We start from the raw sequence: 21063 nt of genomic DNA, 5'->3' as shown, positions 1-21063 counted from the left end.
AAAAGATAAAAGACGAATCGCTGGCTCCTGGAATAGAGAGCCAGCTTCTAGCTATTCTATATAGACAACGGGCAGCCATCCTCCCCTCACTCTATGAGCGAGGGTAGCCGAAGCAACTCCGCAGTGGCGCTGCATTGATCTGCCAGAAGGAATCCAGACCCCGTATAGAAACAGGATTCTCATATCTCATCAATCGGATCCTCTTCTATTGCATCCGAATGATGTCATAGGGTGGTTGGAAACCGGTTCGGACACCTGCGTAACGTTATGGGATAGATGGGATTATCCGAGGGGAAACGATGGGCCGTGTGGAGCCGTCACGGGGCCTTGGCACAACCAAGGGTGTGACAAAATCTCACAAAAAACTCTCTGAATCATATAAGAATTTTGCAAATATATTTGATGAGAAAGCAGCTGAAAAGCTCCTCTCTCACTGAGAATGTGGTATAGATCATACAATTAAACTCATTAAAAAGAATGATAAGAACCTGCAATTACTCCGAGATTCTCTTTACAGTATATCACACAATGAGCTTCTCATTCTACAAAAAACACTCAATAAATTATTGAATAAAGACTTCATTTGTGTTAACAATTCACTTGTTACAGCATCTGTATTATTTGCAAAGAAATCAGAAGAAGGTTTACAATTCTGCATTGATTACTGAGGATTTAACAAACTTACATGAAAGAACTAATATTTTTTCCCACTCATTAATGAAACATTTGAATGAATAGAAAAAGCAAAATGGTTCACAAAACTTGACATCTCCGCGGCCTTCTACAAGATAAGGATCAATGAGAGTGATGAATGGTTAACTGCCTTTCATATATGTTATGAGTTATACAAATGAACAGTGACTCTCTTTGGATTAGCAAATGCTCTGAGTACATTCCAGAAATATATCAACTGAGCTCTAGAAGACTTGTTCAATGAGACCGCTTCAGTGTATATGGATAATATTTTGATCTTTATTGATGAATCGCTTGCTGAGCATTGTAAGCACGTACGACAGATGCTTGACCGTTTATGAGAAGCAGAACTGTAAGTGAATATTGACAAATGCAATTTCAAAATCAAGTTTATAATCTATCTAAAATTTATCATCGAAGCTGGAAGAGGCGTATGCATGGATTTTAAGATGGTGGAAGCAATCCTCAACTGAGAGACATCAGTCTCAGTAAAAGAAATTAGAAGCTTTCTAGAGTTTGTCAACTTTTACTGAAGATTCATCAAAAACTTTTCAAATATTATACAACCACTGACAGATCTGATCTGAAAGGACATTGTATTTCAATGAATTGATGAAGTGGATGCAATGTTCAAGAAGCTGAAGCACATATTCACAAGTGTTTCAATGCTGCAATCATTCAACTCAGACAAGTATATGATTCTCAAAACAAACACCTCATGTATGTATGTATGTATGTATGTATGTATAGGTTTAACGTCCCGGAGAAAACACGGGCAGCGCCCGTGTTTCAGAAGCCTCCCGAAGGGCATGGAGACGTGCTACGCTGGAGAGATTTCTATGTACACAGAGAGAGAAAACAGAATCCAGGTGGCAACTCTTGAGAAGACTCAGCTCATTGCAAAGGATTTTTCTGAGCTGCGCATCCACTTCTGGCCCGACGTATGGCCATTCATGGTGGGGCTATAGTGTGGTTCCCTGAGGGGACCGCCGCTGCCGTGCCTGGAAGGCTTTATAGTGAGCAGAGAGGGATACCTCTCTCAGTTGATCAGAAAGCTGTCTGTGCTTCTAACATCAGAAGAAAGACAGACAAGATAAATAACGAAAGAAAGAGAGGGAAAGTGTGTGTTCTGAAATGAAAAGAATAAAAGAGAGAGGTGAAGGAAAGACTGTGTCATCTGCAACACCTTGCAGTCACGTGACCTGGCACAGACCCGGGGGAAAAGAGAGGGGAGAGCACTGAAGAAGGTTGTGGAAGGAAAAGAGCAGAGAATGACAGAGAGAGCAAAGAAAAGAAGGAAGAAGAAGCATTTGAGCCGATAGAGACAAGGGCAAACGAGAGGAAAACAAAGCAGAGTACGCGTAGCTACAATGCCGGCAGTCAAAACCATATCAGCTGAGTCAGACACGTAGTCCGTACTGATTACACCACAGATAATTGAGACAGATGAGCCTAGTTGTGCTATCTGTACTGTCTGCATAGACTGTGATGTCCCTGGCAGTTGCACTAGCTATCGTGGGTGTACTCAGCAGGCCGGCCTCGTGGAACTGCTGCGGGGGTTGTCAGATGGTTTGCAGCCAGCCGGCTGCGTTACCTTGTGCAGTACCGTGTGTAGAACTGCGTGCAGTCCAGCAGTTCTACAAAGTCTGTAGGGGTCAGAGATCCTAGATAGGCAACAGCTGTCGCCCGGTTGTGTGGCCGTGCTGCTGGCCTCTTGGGCCAGTGAAGAAAGTGCCTCTGTGAGTGTCGACAGAGCACCAAATGTTCTGGGCTCTTGTTGTGTCCACAGACACAGGTGAGCCTCGCATCTGCATGCTGGAAACGCCTGTGGTACCAGGAGAAGTCCCCATGAGAGGAGCGGAGTGCGAGCCAGCGGTGAAGGGCATGCCGTGGCATGGTGAGCTCCGGAGGGGCCTTCACTTGGTACTCCACAGTCGGCCTGCTGAAACTCCAGCCCCGGTACCAGTCAGAGAGCTTGCCACAGGCTCCACTCCACCACTTTCGCCTTGCCTCTTGGCTGAGCTGCTTGGCCACTGTGCGGACCCCACTGACTGTGGGTGTGGCCTCGAGACCATAGGCTGGGGCTGCAGTGGATGAGACTGCCTGCTTAGCCAAGCGGTCTGCTTCCTCATTGCCCTCTATCCCCATATGCCCAGGAGCCCACTTCAGGCCGACATTGTGCTGTCTGAGGAGCTCATGGCAGCGGTTGTAGGCCCAGTTTGAGGAGGCTGCTGCACTGCCCCGTACTTGAGCAGCAGCGTATTAAGCAATAGAGTATTAAACAGCAGAGCATTGAGCAGTATTTGAAATTGAATAACAATAAAGAGATAGTTGATTATTCAATTTATATAAACAATTACTTTATCTCTGTTACTCTATTTCATTATTTTTAAAAGTATGAAATTGAAATATGTGAAATCATTTATTCTGTTACTCTGCTTTCTCTTTTATAAAAGTTGAAAAACTCTGAATTATTTGCTCATATTCTTTATAATACTCTGTGTATTATCTCTTAAAATAAAGTTTTTTATTTTGAATGAAAAAATAATAATATAATATTACTACTGTTTACAACTTATTTGTTAGACAGCTTTGTTGAATGTGTCAGAAAATATTCAAAATTGACTTTTATTAATGAATTTCAAATTTAAAAAATATTTGAAAATAATTGATAAAAAGCAATGGAGATTTCTATTATTATTAATGATTACAATCATAATATAAATGGGATTGATTTAGCAAATCAGTATAGAGTTTTTTATGAAACTCATATACTCATCAATCACATCTGATTATCAATTTTATATTGAATTATTGATCATGCTATTGTCAATGTCTATATTTTTCATTGACTGACTATTATTGACACTACTGACATTACTGACATTATTGACATTACTGATATTATTATATCTCATTGTAATGTGACGGCGCCGAGGCGGTTGCTACTCGACAGCGGCACAGAGGAGGATGGTATATAATGGGAAGCCTTATGGGTGAGCTTGATTATCTCGCTTGAACCGCGAACTCGTAGAATACTATACAAATACTGAACTACCAGAGGTACTCAGCACACTAAGAATATTGTATGGGGACAGTGGTAACTCTGGTATCTTATTGTCAAAAGATAAAAGACGAATCGCTGGCTTCTGGAATAGAGAGCCAGCATCTAGCTATTCTATATAGACAACGGGCAGCCATCCTCCCCTCACTCTATGAGCGAGGGTAGCCGAAGCAACTCCGCAGTGGCGCTGCCTTGATCTGCCAGAAGGAATCTACTGACCCCGTATAGAAACAGGATTCTCATATCCCATCAATCGGATCCTCTTCTATTGCATCCGAATGATGTCATAGGGTGGTTGGAAACCGGTTCGGACACCTGCGTGACGTCATGGGATAGATGGGATTATCCGAGGGGAAACGATGGGCCGTGTGGAGCCGTCACGGGGCCTTGGCACAACCAAGGGTGTGACACTCATGTTGGATTTCATCAGCAGCTCTATTTTCAACTCTTTGAATTCTCAAATTCTCTATCTATTATTTAATTAAATTTGAATTTAAATCATCAGTGAATTTCTCTGTCATCTCCTCAAACTTATATTTGATGTCAGTATGAAAGAAAGAGAGAAGAAGGGAATAATGAAAGAATTTTAAAATCAAAATATAATTGTACAGCATATAACAATGTTGCTCTTTGCTTAAAAAGAGGATGTTGAAAGAAGTTCCATTTTAATAATATTAATTAAAGCTAGATCAAATAGATTACATAAATTACATTAAAACACATCAATACAATTGATATCTCATATTATCCAGTAGTTTCCATGTATTTAATACACTAATGTACACACTAAAAAATACACTAATTGTGTCCTAGCGGCCAGACGAGGGGATAGAGCTGCGCAAAATACAATTCAATGTGACGGGATGGTTCTGATCTAAACTTATATCATTTTTGCAGTATATTGTCCAATGAAGATAGGTTGACAGAGAGCCTGTCCCTCACATTACCCATAAGCAGGAGTGATTTCTTTATTGTCTCGCAGATATATTTCTCACAATACGGCTCACCTGAATAAAAAATGGATGGACGGGTGTGTTAATACACGGATCCAGTATGACAGCAGGATGGATTTGAAGACTGAGCGGTTCATATAAGACCAAGATGGTGGCACGCAGAACTTCACAGAATGGCTTCATTGCTAGAGAGGGGCTGGTTGGTAGAGGTTTTCATCAATTTCAAAGCGCAAGCCAAATTCTGCTTGGGTATTGCCCACATAGAGCACAACTGAATCGACCACTTCCTTTATATCTCCCTCCCATCACAGTTAGGAGGTTAAATAAGTCATTTTTCTGTCTGGCATCATTAACGCAAGTTGGTACTGTTGGCCCTGACCCTTCCCTCTTATCTGCCCAAACCGTTGATAATTTCCATCCCTGGCTCTGGCCACTGTATGAGGATACTCTGCTTCCAGCCCATACCGCCAACCTTTTCACTTCATTAATTCCATTTACCAAAATAAACAAGAGACGGGTGGTGTTTGTTGCTCGCCTTTGATACTCCAAAACCCATATCGCAACCTTAGTTCGGCGGTGATTCCTCTAACGAAGGAACAGGAAAAGTAGCGATGGCCATCGTTCCATTCTCCCTCTCATACTTTGTTTCAGGACATTGTCAATTAACAAAAGTCCATTTTTTCTTGCATGGCTTTGCTTTTCTTTTGACCTGGGATTTTTCACAAACGGTCCCCCCCCCCCCACCACGACATGTTTTGTCGATCCCGATGTGAGGATCCCAAAGGAACCTCTCCGTTCGTGAATGGAGGGAAGCTCCGATTTTTCTTCTTGACTCCAAAGGGACAAGTGGACAGGCCAAGCGGTTGGCCCTTTACTTCCATAATGAGAAGAGGGCTCAAGCAAGGTAGGCTGGAAAATTTGTTGGTACCTTTCTGAAATGGGACTGTATCATTATAATAGTTAGAAAACCATTCTTTATTCTAACTCAAGGGAAGGACTTGGGTACAAACTTACTTTGATTGCAATGTCAGTAGGCGTAGATCCAAGTAATCCGCAGTAGTTTCTTCAGCCATTTGACGACGTCTAGATTTATTGCATCACAGCAAGGAAAGGAAGTGCTTCGTATCGCTCTTGATTGCCATTTGTTTCATATATCCCCTCGGTGTCGACTCATTGATACTAACCGTACTAACCTCGAAAGTCATACTTATGGGAAAGCTTCATCCATCTGGCGCATGGTGTTGTGGGCCATTGGTCTATGAGCAATGTAATAACGTGCAAGGACAACTAGCTAATGAGTGAATATGATTTCTTAAACATGTAGATCGAGATATATACACGAAAAATGTTAAGAATATATGTTTAAGGAAGGGTGATGAAGTTGAGGTTTGGGGTAAGGGGTAAGGGTGGCGTAGTGCTCAGCGACGATGTAAATGAATTACTAAATAAAAAGATAGAAAGGCACAAGAAGAACCAACAGTGGAGAAAGGTCCAGTCGCCTTAAAGTACGGGACTTTTTATTGGAAACCGACTTGGTTTCATTAAACTTTTGGCGAGGTACTGTTGGCTGACGGTACTTCACATCGCCCATTCATCGCGATTGTCCGTAGCACTAATGAATGGTTCGTCGATTTGCTTGATCGCGTATTCACCACAGAGAATGCTATTTACCAATACTTAGGTTAGTGATGAAATATTTCTGAATGTTGAAATGTGATAACAATATGTATGATACGAAAAGCAAAGGGAAAAACGAAATAGGAATAGGAAAGTTAAACTGCCGGAACCTACCAAGCTTCAGCGATCAACCCATCCAAATCGCGTATTACCTTCTCCCTCATTCCTCCAGTATTTGTCTCCTTGCTCATTTCGATCTGCAGATCACGAATACGTTTCCTCTTGCCGGACCCAGCCGCACCTAGTACTTTCTTCCCTAAGCAGTCACTGTGGAATGCATGTTGGCATGGGAAGACGAAAAATTGTCGACTGAGCACAGGTAAGGAACATATCCAACATTTTTCCCCAGGTTCAACAATAGCATATCGGGTATCCAGGGCCGCAATCTCGTTTCGTATCTGTTCTGCTGTGTGTGCAGAATTGTCCATTTCCTGCCGCAATGAATCGATGTGTCGCGAGTAGTCTTCCAACGCCGCACAAATCTCGTCCTTGAAATCATCGACGACGACAAAATCAGGGAAGAAGGGGATAAGGTCTTCTATACGAAGAAGCTCGCAGCGGCGCAGAAATTCAATCGCATCTTTGATTCCGGTACCTGGTTGGCGGATTTTTTTCTCGGCTACTAGGAGCCAGAGCTTCTTGCGAAGCTTGTCATTTCCCTCAGGCAGATCGGCAACATATGCGGCGAGTTCAATGTCATTGTGCTTTAGAGCAAGCTCTACAGCTTGCAGATATTGGCACATGGTAGTATAGATGTGCACGCATGACTGGACACGGTTATGCTGAATGCATAAGCGAAGAGCAAAATCGGCATCATATGGTGGTGGAGATGAAGGTTGAGAGGAGAGGTATGTTAGTAACGCAGTTTCCGATGGAGAGGGGTGGGCAGCATGTATGGAAATTAGCGTGTTGTGTACTGCTGCTGACGGGTCCGGATGGTTTGCAATTATGAAGTTCAGATATCGAACGGCCTGGTTTTGGCTGAGTGGGACATTCGTAGTATTGTTGTAACTCAAAAGGGCAGGAATGAGCTTCTGAGGGTCTAGGACGATCTGTCTCATTAATATATCAACTAAATCCGTAGCAACATGCGTCATGAGGACACTGCTATATTTGTAGAAAACGTCCGGGTCCGTCTGCTTCTTAAGCACATTCAGAGCCTCAGTCCATTTCTCTCGTTGGATCCAGTAAGAGAGCACAAAATTGTAATCGTTTGTCACGGTCGCAAAATATAACAGCTCCTCCTCTCTTCCATGACTACCAACAATCTCATATACAGTTTTCGGATCGAGGTCGGTTTTATATCTTTTAACGAAGTCCTGAAATTCAACACGAACATCGTTGAGTGCATCTTTAGATTCCCCCGCATTGGACCCTTCGACTAACTCGGCTTTCGTTGCAATAGCGTCTTCAAGTGAGTTGAGCTTGGACATGAAAACTTCCACAAGCCAACTTGAAATCATCGTCCTTTGCATTATTGCAGATTTCTTATACGTTGACATTAGTGTCAGAAGGTATTTTCTCAGAGCATCGTTTTTCCCTTCATTCATAAATGTGAGGCAGACCTCCTCAAAACTTTTGCTGCTCTTACCCCACACCGAGGCAGCTTCAAGATACTGGCCCTTGCTCGCGAGATAGTCACCAGACGCTGTTGCGACAGCGTCTTTCTGCGCCGATCCACGAGCATACCGCAGAGCAGCATCGAATTTCTGCTCTTTCAAAAAGACTTTCCATACATCCCTGTCTTCATCATTGGCCGCAATCTCAAAGATTTCCTGGCCAGCGAAGAGCCAATATGTATTTTTCTTCTGATCTGCCACTAGGCCAAGAGCACTCTCGCGTGGCTCGAGAACAACCTGATCATATACAATCTCCCCGCTGAGCCGATTGACTGCCACAATGCGACCTTCGACTAGGGTCAAAATATGCCACTGTGTCAAAGTCATCCCTTTAATGGGGTCCTGGATCAATTTTCGGCCTCCTCTGGCAGACTCGGATGCTGGTAAAACGGATCTGGCCAACAATTTGGCCTTGTCAAAAACACGATTTCCTAGTTCCGGGGGTGATGAAGATGTCGGCACAGTCCCGTACAAGACCCCTTGAGAAGAGAGCCATGCGAACTGCTTTCCTGTGGTTTCTTCATAGCCGTATTCATCGCAATATTCACCCTCTGGGGAATCGGGTTGGATTGAAAGTAGTGAAGGCGCCGACGGGGATAAGACTGAGATCTCATGAACGACAGGGTTTTCCTTATGAAATAGGTCCGCATATATTGAGCTGCCGCCTTCTTTACCATGTTTCCCCACACGTCCCATGAAATACAATATCTTCCCAGTTGATGATAGTATTATGTTTCTGTAATCCTGCTTTCCTGGGACTGAACCCACCCAAATCCCTGTGACCGCCGAGCCAGGGATTTTGTACACGGAATTGACATACCTTTCGTCACGCCGGTAGAATTCCGATAAAGGCTCGATGTAGACTTCATACACATTCCCATCTGTCGCACCAACTAATATCTCTCTAGTCGAAGCCGTCGGTAAAGAAGGATTCCACGCAATGCTCTCGATCGATACACCCTTCAACCGGGGAAGGGCTTTGGGTTGTTGCGACTGAGTGTGGAGGTAATAATTTTCACCGAGCGTAGTCGTAATGATAAGATGCGATGCTGAAGGATCTAGGAACATACGACGAATCAATCCTATCTCTGAAGACTTTTTTGGCAGATCGATATCTATATTGGAAGTTGGGGCCTTGATCAGCGTTCAACTCTCCTCACATCAGAGAAAGATGGCCGGATTCAGATCGAGGGTATCTTACCATCAATGTCTTCTGCATTATCCAGATCGATCCGCAAAATTCTTCCAGAGGCTAAAGCAAGAATAAGAACATTATTCGCGACCTGCGCTGCAACGAAGTCCGCCCCAATGGAGAACTTCAGTTGAACCCTCTCGACATTGAAGATAGGTGTGGCGGTGTCCGCAAGCTTAGCCAAGCTGCTGGCAGCAACATAGCCGCTTGACCCATCCAGCGCCATTATGCGCTGAGATGCAAAATGTTATAACATATCGGGATCCTGGTTGCGTGTTGTGATATCAAAGGGCAGATGCTTCTGAGAAGAGCTTCCTGCTTGATGCTGTGCCAAGACTCCACCCCAACGTCATTGGCTAGTTAACCAACTATTGTTCGTTACATAATCACAATTGGTCAAACTAACTAACTGGTTAAGAGAAGGAAGAACCTGTAATTCTACAGCTATGGAAGGACAGGAGAGAAAATATGCCAATAATGGTAGCAATATGAACAAGCATGGATGAGGGTCATTCATCATCATCATCATCGTCATCATCGTTATCGTTTCCAAGGCGATACAAATCAGGTGAGGCTGGGAGCAAGTATCATACCCAAGAGAAACATCCAAAGATCCTACGGTTTCCTTCACATTACTAGACATTCCCGGTCAGGTTTTCCACTTCCTTTCTTCAGAGAATGATGGCTTCGGTGCTTCGCAGGATTATCCGGCTTTTCCTTCGCCAGCATTGCATGTTTGACCTTTGCTCTTCTTTCAACCCTAGAGCTTCTGGTGTTGCTCTCTTCAAAATCGACGTCGGATGTGGGCTCAACAACAACTATAGTATCATTTCTCGTAGATGCATAAGTCATGTGCCCATCATCCACCACATCTGACCTTTCCCGGCCAATTGAACGAACGGCATTCGCGGATGTAGACGTTCCTTGGGAGGACGAGGTAGACTTAACTCGATCACCAACAGATTCATCGTTTGCTTCCGCAGGAAAATGTATTTGTGAATTACCAGATGACGTGCCAGGGGACCCGAACCGATGATTAGGGTAGTGATTATGAAGTATACCGTCTGCTTCAACATCAGAACTGTCATTTACTGGAAATTGTGCGGAGACTGTTACATCCGGGTACGGATTATGAAATAGTTTTCGAGTTTGCGTCTCCTCTTCGTTGGAAGATGAGAGGCGCCCGCGGGAAATTGTTTCAGAATCATCGCCTATGGGCAATATTTGGTAGAAAAGGAGATAAGGGGACTCTTCGACCAGCGCCTTTTCTATATCGACAAGTGTGATTCTTTCCTGGGCTAAATCATCGAAACGCATCCAGTGACGGCAGTACTTCGAAGACTTATCGGGGTCATTAAGCGAAGTGCCCCTGACTAATGCTATGTAATGGCCGGACTCGACGGAGTTTCCGCGATGGCAAATTACAGCCTGTAGAGAAAGTTTGAAATTCCCACATAACGGGCCTTCGTTTTCCATTTCATCATCCTGGATGAAATGAGGAAGTCCAATTTCAATCGGGATATCAACAAAGGTATTTAGGCGCACTGCGTTTCCATTAGGGAGCACAGAGTAGCGTTTTAAACAGATTCCAAGAATAGGCCTTCGGGAAGAGAAATGAATAGCGGATTGTGCGTCGCTGAGTGTACTGTCGGTGTACCAGGCTATTAAATTGATTAGGGACATTTCCGCAATTGCCCAGAACATTACTTACGTATTAAGCTAAATATTTGCCAAGCAGGCATCATGACCTCTTTGCGAAGACTCCCTTTCCGGGCATTATTCGGTGTCACCCCATTAGTCTTGCCTTCATTTTCCTTGAGATTATTCTCAGGAATGAATCTTTCCATTACTATGCTGGTCGAGCGCATACGAGAGTTTGTATTCATTGGATGGGTTGTTTCGGGTAGAGGAGAAGGATAGTTGGTTATTTGGGTGGTTTTTGAGAAGAAAGACGATGCAGAAATTGGAGACGCGGTTTGCGACGAAGTACCTAGGTCGGTTGTTTCGACATGGATAAACGATTCCTTTGCCACAGAATCCATTGAGTTTACAGACATCCCTGTATCTCTACGTTCCAGATATCTTTTGACGTCAATACGGCTATTGAAGTAGTTTTCAAGACAGGCTTCCAAAGTTATGGGCTTGCCATCAACCGTTTCAGAAGGGATTGCGACTTCAAGTAGTCGCTCATTTATAAACTTATGGTCATCACCTGCTTCTTCTTTTCCTGTATGATAAATATCCATTTTCAAAGTGAGTAGCGGAAGATTGAGCTTCTCAGTAATGAATGTGAACGCTTCGGAGACATCTTGCTGCTGCCCTCCCGCAGTAGCATGCCATCCACACTTTGCCAGTGCGTCTTGAATTTGTTTCGTCTGTCAGATCTGCATGTTAGTGTTGTTTCATAATGGTATCACAACCTAGGTTTCCGTGAAATGGCAGAGCTAACGAAAGGAAAAAACCTACGAAATCGGTGGTAATCAATTTCCCAGATCTTAACAGATTCACCCATAGCCTTAAAAGCACTGACAAATTCTGTCGAGGTTCATCATCGAACGAGTTGTATAGGATTGCTTCAAAACAATCCAAGCGAGCAAACATTGCGAAGAGAAGGGCATCCAGATAGCATGTGACTCCATTTCGATTTTCGGCACCTAGTAATTTAATGGAAGGTTTGTAAAATCTCAAGATGCCGTGGAGAGAATCATCAAGAAGAATAAGCAGTTCGTATGCTTCGTTCATACGACCACAAGCGATTTTGGACCGGAGGGCATATCGAATTTGCGGTTTTCCTAGAGTGGCAACTCCTATGTTCGAGAGCCTCCGTTGGATCTCTTTAATCTGTTATACATATTAGGAAAGTAATAAACAATGAGGGTTCCTCAGCGCTAACCTTGTCGTCCTCTTCCTCAACTTTGGTACTATTGTCGTAGCTCGATTTGTCCGATGAGAACAGAGTCAAATGTGGCGAGGGGAGTAGTTTAGGGGCGGGATTCTACAGAATAGGGATCAGTCGGAGTCTTGCAGTACATGCATAGATTGCCCATGTTCATAGAAACCCGAAACCAAGGATTCGCTTAACCCACATTACCAGAATCTAGCATCCGTCGCCACTTCAAAGGGGATGTACTTCTCGATTTGCTTCGTCCCTCTCTTTTGGAGAGAAATTTCTGAATTCCATTCATGTCGAACGGACTAATCGCAATGAGCTTTCATATATTGGTAAGAAAAGAAACGGGATTTTTTTAAGGTACAGAACTTAAAATGTATGCTGGACCTTGGATCAGGCATACTTTAAAGTCCGACCCCGCAACCTGGTCCCAAGGACAAGAACGCATCAGCAGGAATGACAACATCACTAGGTTGCATAATTAAACTTGCTATACATACCCGATTGTAGCAAACCGGCAAGTCACGGGTGTATGTCTGATTTGGAGGGATGTTGTCTGATGGTTCAGTGATGGCAGCTGACACCCCCACAAGACGTTCTTATAGATGTAGGGTTCTAGGCGATGTGATATCGATGCTTAAGGTGATGGATGAAGAAGGACCAAAACCAGAACAATATTCAGGGAGCTCAGATGTTATGAGCTGTAATCTATGATGAAGTAGATAGTATCTCTGAAGTGATCCGCGATGGCGTTATTTAGTCCGTTAGCAAAGTATACCTTCCCCGTTTAGTTAAGTGAATGAGCCGCAGCTTATTGATTAGTCAGTTATCAACCACGTGACGTCATTGGCGGTTGCTATCTACTGTGTGGGGCGCTAGTTCGTACTCGGAAGCCTAGCTCCCATAAAATTCTCATCGCAAATCTTCTGCTATCACCAAAGTCCGAAGGCCAGGGAGCAAAAAATACACAACATGGCAGCATTAGTTCTCTGCGAGCCACCAATTCACATTTCCAGGGTGCTCCCCAAAGCTCTTACATCCTTATCCAGCCCCAGGACCCCATCATGTCGCCGCAATGCGTCTTCTACCGCCCTTCCTGAAACCATCACAGATGACCTCGAGACAAACTCAAGCTTCTCCCAACCCTCTTCCTTCCCAGAAAATGAAATTGAGGCCTTTGATCCAGTAGCAAGGACCAAAGAACGGAAGAAGCCATTGCCTCCTAGTCGGTAGGTTTTTCGGACCTTTCTAATGCCTAATTAATTGGACCCCCAGCTTTCCCGACTTCCGCCCAGGGATCACTTCCCAGATTCCAGGTCCTAGTCTTTCTCCAACTTCTCCCAATTTCTCACACCTGCCAATCTAGCTACCAATTTCGCCCTCCAAAATATGACCGTGGTCCTCTTCATCCCCATCGTCCGCCACCGGCATGGGATCCCGCCTCCCGCCAATTCATCCCCGGACCTTTCACCCTTCCCCGAGTCGAGCAAACCTATGAATCTACCATATCCCACGATATCCTCACCCTCTGCTACGTGCACAACCCGCCGGGATTTAGACCACCCCCAACCCCCCAGCGCCTTCGTGGCTGGGATGATAGTTCCCCCTATCACTCCAACAGACCACTCCGAGGACCACGTGGAGGCGACGTCCTCCGCCTTCTCCGGAAACCCATAACATTCCGCAACATCCCTAAACTCGACAAAATCACGCTTCACAGCTATGTGAACCAGGTTATAGAGAAGGGTTCGGGGCCGCTGCATGTGGCCGGTATGGCTATACAAGCCATTTCTAATGTGCGCGTGCAGACACATAAGATGAAGGGCAACGTCGCGAAGTGGGGGGTTGTGCCTGGCAAGGCGTATATTGCTGTTACGGCCGAGCTGAAGGGCGAGGACATGTATCACTTCTTTGGGAAATTGGTAGATGTGGTGATGCCTAGGATTAAGGACTGGAAGGGCGTCAAGGGGAGCAGTGGGGATAGTAGCGGAAATATCTCGTTTGGACTTGATCCGGATATGGTGGCTCTGTTCCCAGAGATCGAGGTGAATTATGATATGTACGTCTTGCAGCAACCCCCACCTCCGGATACCCTACTATTACTATTCTTTTTCTCTCATCTTTCTTCGAAAATGCATAACTAATCGTGTCCATTTTCTGCTTTATATAGGTACCCACCAGCTATGATACCTGGTTGCCACATAACAATTCACACAACAGCCAAAACAGACAAGGATGCTCGACTCCTCCTCAACGCGATGGGCATTCCATTCTATGGGAAATATGTAAATTAGGAACCCAACTTGAGCCAAAAAGAAAAATACACTCGAGGGGGAATGTTGGCGTTTGTTTCTTTTTGTGATTTATATTATTTCTTTAGTTTAGACTATTTTTGTCTACTGCGGTTGCACTGTACAATATATTCGTTTTATTAATACTCTGCCACTTTTTCCCGGGGATTTCGCATGTTTTTGGCAATGTGATATTTTCCCATATTTTCACTTAGCTGCTCACGATATTTGCCCTCTTTTTCTTTTTCTTTTTCTTTTTTTTGAACTTGGACTGGGATGAGTGATTTGAACCTCGCTGGCAAAGTATCAATTAGGTATACCAGATGTATAGACAATGAGAAGTGATTAAAGAAAACTTTGAAAGCAAACAAAATGTGCTGTAACTGTGATATGGCATGAAATGCATTTGTTCTAAATAGGAAATTAATTTTTTTAATCAAGCAGCAAAAAAAAAAAAAAAAAAAAAAAAAGAATAAGAAACAAAGACCCGCTTCATGATTTCATGATTTGACTTGAGAAAAATTAAAGCCAGCAAGCAGCATATTTATATATAAATATATCCCAAAATTTTTTTCTCTGAACATTGGAAATGACGATCAATGCGGCTTAGGAAATTCATCGCAGAGAAAACGTGCATCACGAACAGGCTAGGGCCAGCTAGAGCGGATGAAGCGCAGAAACAAATGACATGGATGGAGGGGCGAAATGCTAACAATTCAGTATCGTGAATATTGTAGCGTTCGGGGACGATCGTGAAGTACATATACGTGGAATAGTAGGATCAGAGAGAAATTCCATGGTGATCCATGTATGGATGATAGGAGTGATAAGTGGAGGGTCAGTATCTGAGCAAAAGCAAGTTTGCTGCATAAACCCCACACAATCAACGAAAAAACATCAATTGCTCTGATAAGAGCGAGAATCGTTCAGAGGGCGGCGTGAACAACGAAGAAAGAAAAAAGATGCAGGAGAACGAAAAACAACAGAAACGTCAAGAGCCCCAATACATGAATCATACCCCAAACATAAATACAGCTTATTGGCGGCTGTTATTATAGTTTTCAAGGGATTGTCTGTGATAGGAATGAGCTGCTAAGCAATTCATCCGCACTGGGGCGCTTCTCATGATTGATCTCAAACGTCATATCTAAGAACGCCATGGCCTCCTTGCTAGCATTTTCCGGCGGCGGCGGACGTGCCTGATTACTGCCAATGGCAAAGATAGCCTGTAGCTGACTGCAGTCGGGGAACGGGTGGGCGCCAATGAACATCTCAACGACGAGACATCCCAGACTCCAGATGTCGGCTTTCTTCGTATGGGCCGTCTGTCGCACGACCTCGGGTGCCATCCAGTATACACTGCCTTGGAGAGAGGGGCGATGTATATGGCCGCCACCGCCTAGATTGGCACCGCTTCCCAGCACGGTCGAAGCCTCAACGCGCTTGGAGATACCAAAGTCGGATATTTTAATGCCGCCCTTGTTATCGACTAGGACATTGGCGCCCTTGATATCCCTGTGGATGATGTCGCGGCTGTGCAGGTACGAGAGGCCTGCTAAGATTTGACGGACGAAGTTCTTGATTAACGGCTCTTGGAAAGTGTTATATTGTTTAAGCATCATTGCAATGGAGCCCCCAGGGACGTACTCGAGGAAAATATTGAGGTGTTGTTCATCAGTGGATGTCCCTAGATACTGCACAATATTTGGATGTTGCAAGCCCTGGAGGAGGTCGATTTCGTGCTTGAGAGCGGTGACCATACTGTTCTTCCTTTGGTCGAACTCTGTTCCTTTGGTCGCGGATGGCAGCTCTACTTGCTTGACAGCCATAAGTTCTCCAGTGATGGAATGCAGAGCTAGAAAGACACTTCCAAATGATCCTTCACCAATTAGGGATCCTTTCATCCAGTTTTTGTTCCCGAAATTGTCGCCAGCCAGGAAGGCAGTCAACCCGTCATCCTGTTCCTCTCCATCCTCTGCAACTATGATGCTAAGGCGTTCATTGATTGATCCAGCCCCGTCCGTGGCAGAGAGGCTAATTGTCTCGTCCAGGAAAGTCTGACGATCAGTCTCCCCAGGAGTGTGGTCAGAACCACTATCAAATGAAACATAGGATTTTCGGTTAGGTTCGATGGGAGATTCCTCTTGGAGGGGCTGAAGGGAAGATGCTATGGAATCGCGGAATGACGTCTGGGTTAAGTTGAACTTGGAAACAGATAAGGGTCTCGCCGGCCTTGCAGGCCCATTATTTCCTGCTAACCAGGTGTCTGCAATACTAGGGATAGGTGGTGCATCTTTCAAACTAGAGGCGTAACTAAGGTTACTAACAACACTCAGTCGGCTTGCAGCACGGCTCATACGCTGTGATCTTCGCACGGATAAACGCATCGTCTTCTCAATATCTTCCTTCTGGTGGCTTGGGAAATACGACGTAAGTTCATGAATAATCATTTCACTAGGCGGACGGGCACCGAAAAATGATCGCAATTTTGCGGACTGGTGTCGTTCCGAAGGGGTTGGTCTTTGGAACTCTTCTCTATTGCGGTCGGTGGCTGATAAGGGTGAGAGAGGTTGTCTGATGTTATGCCATGATTCACCGGTGAGCTTTTGGAGTTTAATCTGATTTCGCACATTGGTCCCGCTAAGAGCATTCAGATGGGCTGTTTGGCTTTCGTCAAGAGCAATCTGGGCAGCTCTTTGGAGTTCCTCCGGCTCTGGTTCTCCAGCATGGATTTTCCTCAAAATCAGGCGGCCACGTTCCGATCTATGGAGGCCGTCGCATATTTTCAGTAGCTCTGAATCAGTCAAGCGACGACAGTTGCCTGGGTTAGGATCCAGGCCGTCGAGGACATAAAAACAATAGTTTCTATAGTGGGACTCGGGAAGCAGAAGTTTTCTTAGAACGCAAATAAAAATATCCTCGGGGGTTTTACAATGCTTTATATTCAAGACTTTCGTCTGACCACCGGAATGTATTACTCGTATAACAGGTGAATTAGGTGGAAGTGAGCTCATGGTAATTCCATCCATGCTTGGGTTTTGTCTGATGTGCATGACCGTTCTGGCAGTTTGCGGAACTTCGCCGGGAGTTACTGGATAGCACCCTGAGTTAGAAGATGTGCAATTAGAATAGCCGTTGAAGGAATTCGAACCTTGTTCCCTCCGTGAATTTTCCATCGGACTAACACCTGGATAGCGATATGACCGCAGGCCACGGTCGGAATCTGCTGGAGGAGAGGAAGGCCTTGATGACGTTCTCCCTGATGTTGTGTAACTTGTGTTGTAGCCCGTGAGCGATGGAAGATCGACCTGTCGAGACCATCGACGGTTCCCCGCAGCCTGTTGTCGAGAATTTGCGGGGCGGGGAGATTCGGAGGAAGGGGGCGTGTATTGGGCAGAATCAAGGGCAGCCAACGAAGCCTAAACATAATATTTTGATGAGCAAGAAGACTAGTTATAAGGACTCGCAAAACATGACTTACCCTATTCCGCTTTTTGCGATTCGATACGTTCTTGTTCCTGAGTTGTTTGATGGCAACGAAAATCCGCACTCGGTCTCCGATTTTCTTGATCCCCATTTCCTGTAGAATCTTCTGATCGCAATCAAGAAGATTATCCCCATTAAAGTGATTCGCTAGAGGTTCAAATGTGTCAGCAGACGAATGATGGCGTCATGGATCTAGAGTATGTTGTTCAATCTGAAGGTAAACAAAAAAGTATCCCATACCTTTGAACAGCGCTTCATACTGTCCACACCGTATGCTATGGAGCCAATCTATCACCTGCTTCTCATCCCAGGACCTATGTAGAAACTTGTCAGTCTTGATCACAAGTAGGCCCCGCCGATTGAATCATGAACCCACCGAACAGAGTCCAGCCCGTCATAATCGTCTGAGAATTCGGACTCTGTCGGGCTAGAGAACGGGCCATCGCGAGTAGCCGTGGGGAGACCCGATTTGTGGGACGGTAAAGACATATAGGGGGTGGATATAGATGACGGTAGTTGAGATGGAGTATGTAATGGCAATCCGGCAGAGTATTGGGGTTGGGAGCTCAACATCGTGTCGCGCCCAGGGCTTTTAACAGACCCACGAATTCAGGATGAAGGTATTGTAGTGAAATTGAGGCTGTCAACGCCAGCCTAGAGTGCAACGAGTAGTATACGGCTGGCTTGTGGCGCACATTCGCTTGTGGTTGGGGAAATATGATACTTTGACGAAAATTCTCATCGGCAAGGAGAGTTGGTGGAGATAACAGCCCAGCCCAGAGGAAACTGGAGATACCGATTAATGCTTGGACCACAAACAGACCTCTTTTGTCACCGGATATGGAATCAAAGGGACATACATACCTTCCACAAGAATTAAGTACGATCGTTTTCCAAGAGAAGAGTAACTTAATCGATATGATCAAAGATTTGTTGACATGATCTGGGGATAAGCTTTTATTAAACGGCCACGGCTAGACACTTCAGAATGTAACAGGGGAAGACTTTGGTACTGTGTATTGTCGAACTGGGGGTAATGAGTTGAAGTTTCAAAACCAGGAAGAGGTGCCCGGAAAAGGCACAAATGTCGGAGAGGGTTCGATCGAAGCGAAGTGGAGGCCTGTAGAGCTGGCGGGGGCGTGCGGAGTTGAATAACGAACGGACCGTGAAGGCGACACCGCTGGAAACACCACGAGTGACAACACCAACAGCAACAACGACGACAACCTCGGAGCGACACTATGAAATCCCCTTCACGAAGAGAAAAAGTCGCAAAAGCTGCAAGCGCATGAAAGACGCTACAGACGAGGTTGAAGGAGTGGGTGAGGTTTGAAGCTTGGAGGCCCAGCGAAAGGTAAAACAAAGATCGGCGGCTATGGGCCCTGATTGGCTCTGGCCGCAACTCGAAACATGCAGCGGCGCAAGATCTGTGACAAGCCGTCGCTGGCCTGAGAACGTGGATTGGCGGACGGCCGAGGAGAGGAGGGCGAGCAGGGCGAGACGGAGGTGAAGGAGGAGAAGGTGAGACGCTTCGATCCAGACTGGCTTGGCGAGAGGAAGCTGGCGAGGACTCTCCTCGTGCGATGGTTGTTTCTATTTAAATAAAATCAATAGGAATAACACCCTCGTCTTCCAGGTTGCATGCTCGTCCATAACAAGCTACTTGTCAGTGTGCCCTTGCTGTCGCCCACAATGCATTGATCGATTCCTCTTTATATGCAGGATTGGGCTGGGGTTTTTCTCCAACAACGGACGTTTATTTTTGTAAAATCATAAGAATACGAAACCCCAACTCTTCGGAGAATGGGGGACTGACTCTAACTAACTTTTAGCTACCAACCATTCGTTTAATCCCCAACAGGGGCGTTTCCGGCAAACAAGGCCCCTTGAATCTGGTGGGTTAAAACTCGTCATGGTTTTATAAACATGGAACTCACCAACATTCGTGATGACAGCATAACGCAGTAAAACATGAGGGATGAAGGGCCCGCCGTGTGTGTATTTGCGTCGCCTCTTGTTTCATTTCTCAGCTCCATCTCGAGTTGCAGCCTTGCCTCTCTGGCGGTGTCCCCTCATCAAACAACCTCCACCGGACTCGAAGCGCAGGAAACAACAACGACGACATAACCCCCCTTTCTTTAACCCCCCTCTCTCTTAGCAGCCTAAATAGTGGTCTCATGTTGATGGTGGGAATGTCTGGAATCTGGATCGAGCTGGTTGAACGAGGGTTAGAAATTTTCAGAAATGTTTGGAACTACTGGATCTTTCATTCATACTATAGTGGAGAATCTACTCTTGCATTCGTGCTTTTACCCATGATGTCTACGCTGTAACGGGTGAAACCACATCCAAGCATTCCTTAAAGACACCAAGGACAAACGTCGAAAGGTGGGGTTTGGGTTTCGCGCTGTCATCACGCAGCTACTGCATACAGCCGTCGGTACAGGCAAAAAGGCACAATCCTTGCAATGTGCCCGCGTTAGGAAAACCTCGATATCTTCCTCGTTTGTATCTCCACGCTGTAATAGGAACCAGGACAAGGAAAAGTTTGTTGTACTGTGCTGTGGTCTACACAATGAGCGAGACATTTTCAAATCGAAATCACTATTTTATATGCCCACTGCTTGACGAAATGGAAGCACCCTCCGCCCCTCCTGTCGTAGTGTTTAAAAGCACTGGAAGACGACCTTTTGTATGCCTCAAAAAGGCCCTTGATGCCCTTTCTCCGCATTGTGTAGATCTCTAGCCTGACAACGTGTTGGTAAATGATAGATGGGACGGCAAGGGCGACAGTTGATTTACAGATATTCAGTTAGAAGCACTGCTCACAAGACTCTGGCACAGCCAGAGGTGGGGTTCCATTGGGACACCGATATTTAGAAGCCTGGAGGCACAACTACACATGAGATGAGGCGTCTCTTCAGTTATCTGGTATCTGGGGTCCTGGTAAGCTCACATACTTGCAAGATGTAACACACCAGGGCTGTTGATGATTTTACTCCCTAAGATTTCCCCAGCTTATCAGCCTTCTATATATGGGGAGGGATTTCACATATTCAAGGACCATGATGAGTACGATCTCAAAGTATTCATTGAATGTCACGGATGATTTGGGCCGCGCCCTTTTTCCTTTCGAGAGATAGCCGGTGAACACAGGTGAGGAGATTCTGTTATGAATTATGGAAAAACACCCCTGCT

The 21063-nt window shown here is 45.2% G+C and overlaps 6 protein-coding genes across 6 annotated transcripts; 2 read left to right on the top strand and 4 right to left on the bottom strand.

Moving 5' to 3' along the window:
• Positions 1-978: 978 nt before the first annotated feature.
• HCAG_09052 (conserved hypothetical protein) lies at positions 979-1661 on the top strand (the record flags this gene model as incomplete). The annotated part of the gene is made up of 3 exons (XM_001535969.1): positions 979-1045; positions 1312-1417; positions 1460-1661. 3 exons carry the CDS (start codon positions 979-981, stop codon positions 1659-1661), a joined length of 375 nt encoding a protein of 124 aa, XP_001536019.1.
• A 622-nt stretch (positions 1662-2283) lies between these two features.
• On the bottom strand, positions 2284-2841 carry HCAG_09051 (predicted protein; the record flags this gene model as incomplete). The annotated part of the gene is made up of 1 exon (XM_001535968.1): positions 2284-2841. The coding sequence occupies one exon, from the start codon at positions 2839-2841 to the stop codon at positions 2284-2286; it is 558 nt and encodes a 185-aa protein (XP_001536018.1).
• A 2854-nt stretch (positions 2842-5695) lies between these two features.
• HCAG_09050 (conserved hypothetical protein) lies at positions 5696-9424 on the bottom strand (the record flags this gene model as incomplete). Its single annotated transcript, XM_001535967.1, has 5 exons — positions 5696-5723; positions 5895-5898; positions 6324-6373; positions 6502-9064; positions 9208-9424. 5 exons carry the CDS (start codon positions 9422-9424, stop codon positions 5696-5698), a joined length of 2862 nt encoding a protein of 953 aa, XP_001536017.1.
• A 401-nt stretch (positions 9425-9825) lies between these two features.
• HCAG_09049 (predicted protein) lies at positions 9826-12536 on the bottom strand (the record flags this gene model as incomplete). The annotated part of the gene is made up of 5 exons (XM_001535966.1): positions 9826-10859; positions 10910-11573; positions 11665-12039; positions 12092-12193; positions 12492-12536. The coding sequence occupies 5 exons, from the start codon at positions 12534-12536 to the stop codon at positions 9826-9828; spliced, it is 2220 nt and encodes a 739-aa protein (XP_001536016.1).
• Positions 12537-13060: 524 nt separating this feature from the next.
• On the top strand, positions 13061-14382 carry HCAG_09048 (mitochondrial 54S ribosomal protein YmL7/YmL5; the record flags this gene model as incomplete). Its single annotated transcript, XM_001535965.1, has 3 exons — positions 13061-13317; positions 13455-14147; positions 14259-14382. The coding sequence occupies 3 exons, from the start codon at positions 13061-13063 to the stop codon at positions 14380-14382; spliced, it is 1074 nt and encodes a 357-aa protein (XP_001536015.1).
• A 1058-nt stretch (positions 14383-15440) lies between these two features.
• HCAG_09047 (hypothetical protein) lies at positions 15441-18354 on the bottom strand (the record flags this gene model as incomplete). Its single annotated transcript, XM_001535964.1, has 4 exons — positions 15441-17798; positions 17861-18012; positions 18106-18179; positions 18242-18354. The coding sequence occupies 4 exons, from the start codon at positions 18352-18354 to the stop codon at positions 15441-15443; spliced, it is 2697 nt and encodes an 898-aa protein (XP_001536014.1).
• Positions 18355-21063: the final 2709 nt, after the last annotated feature.

This window comes from Histoplasma capsulatum, genomic scaffold (genome assembly GCF_000149585.1).
Source record: "Histoplasma capsulatum NAm1 scaffold_16 genomic scaffold, whole genome shotgun sequence".
NCBI classification, from domain to species: Eukaryota; Fungi; Ascomycota; class Eurotiomycetes; order Onygenales; family Ajellomycetaceae; genus Histoplasma; species Histoplasma mississippiense.
This window is presented reverse-complemented; position numbering and strand designations above follow the sequence as displayed.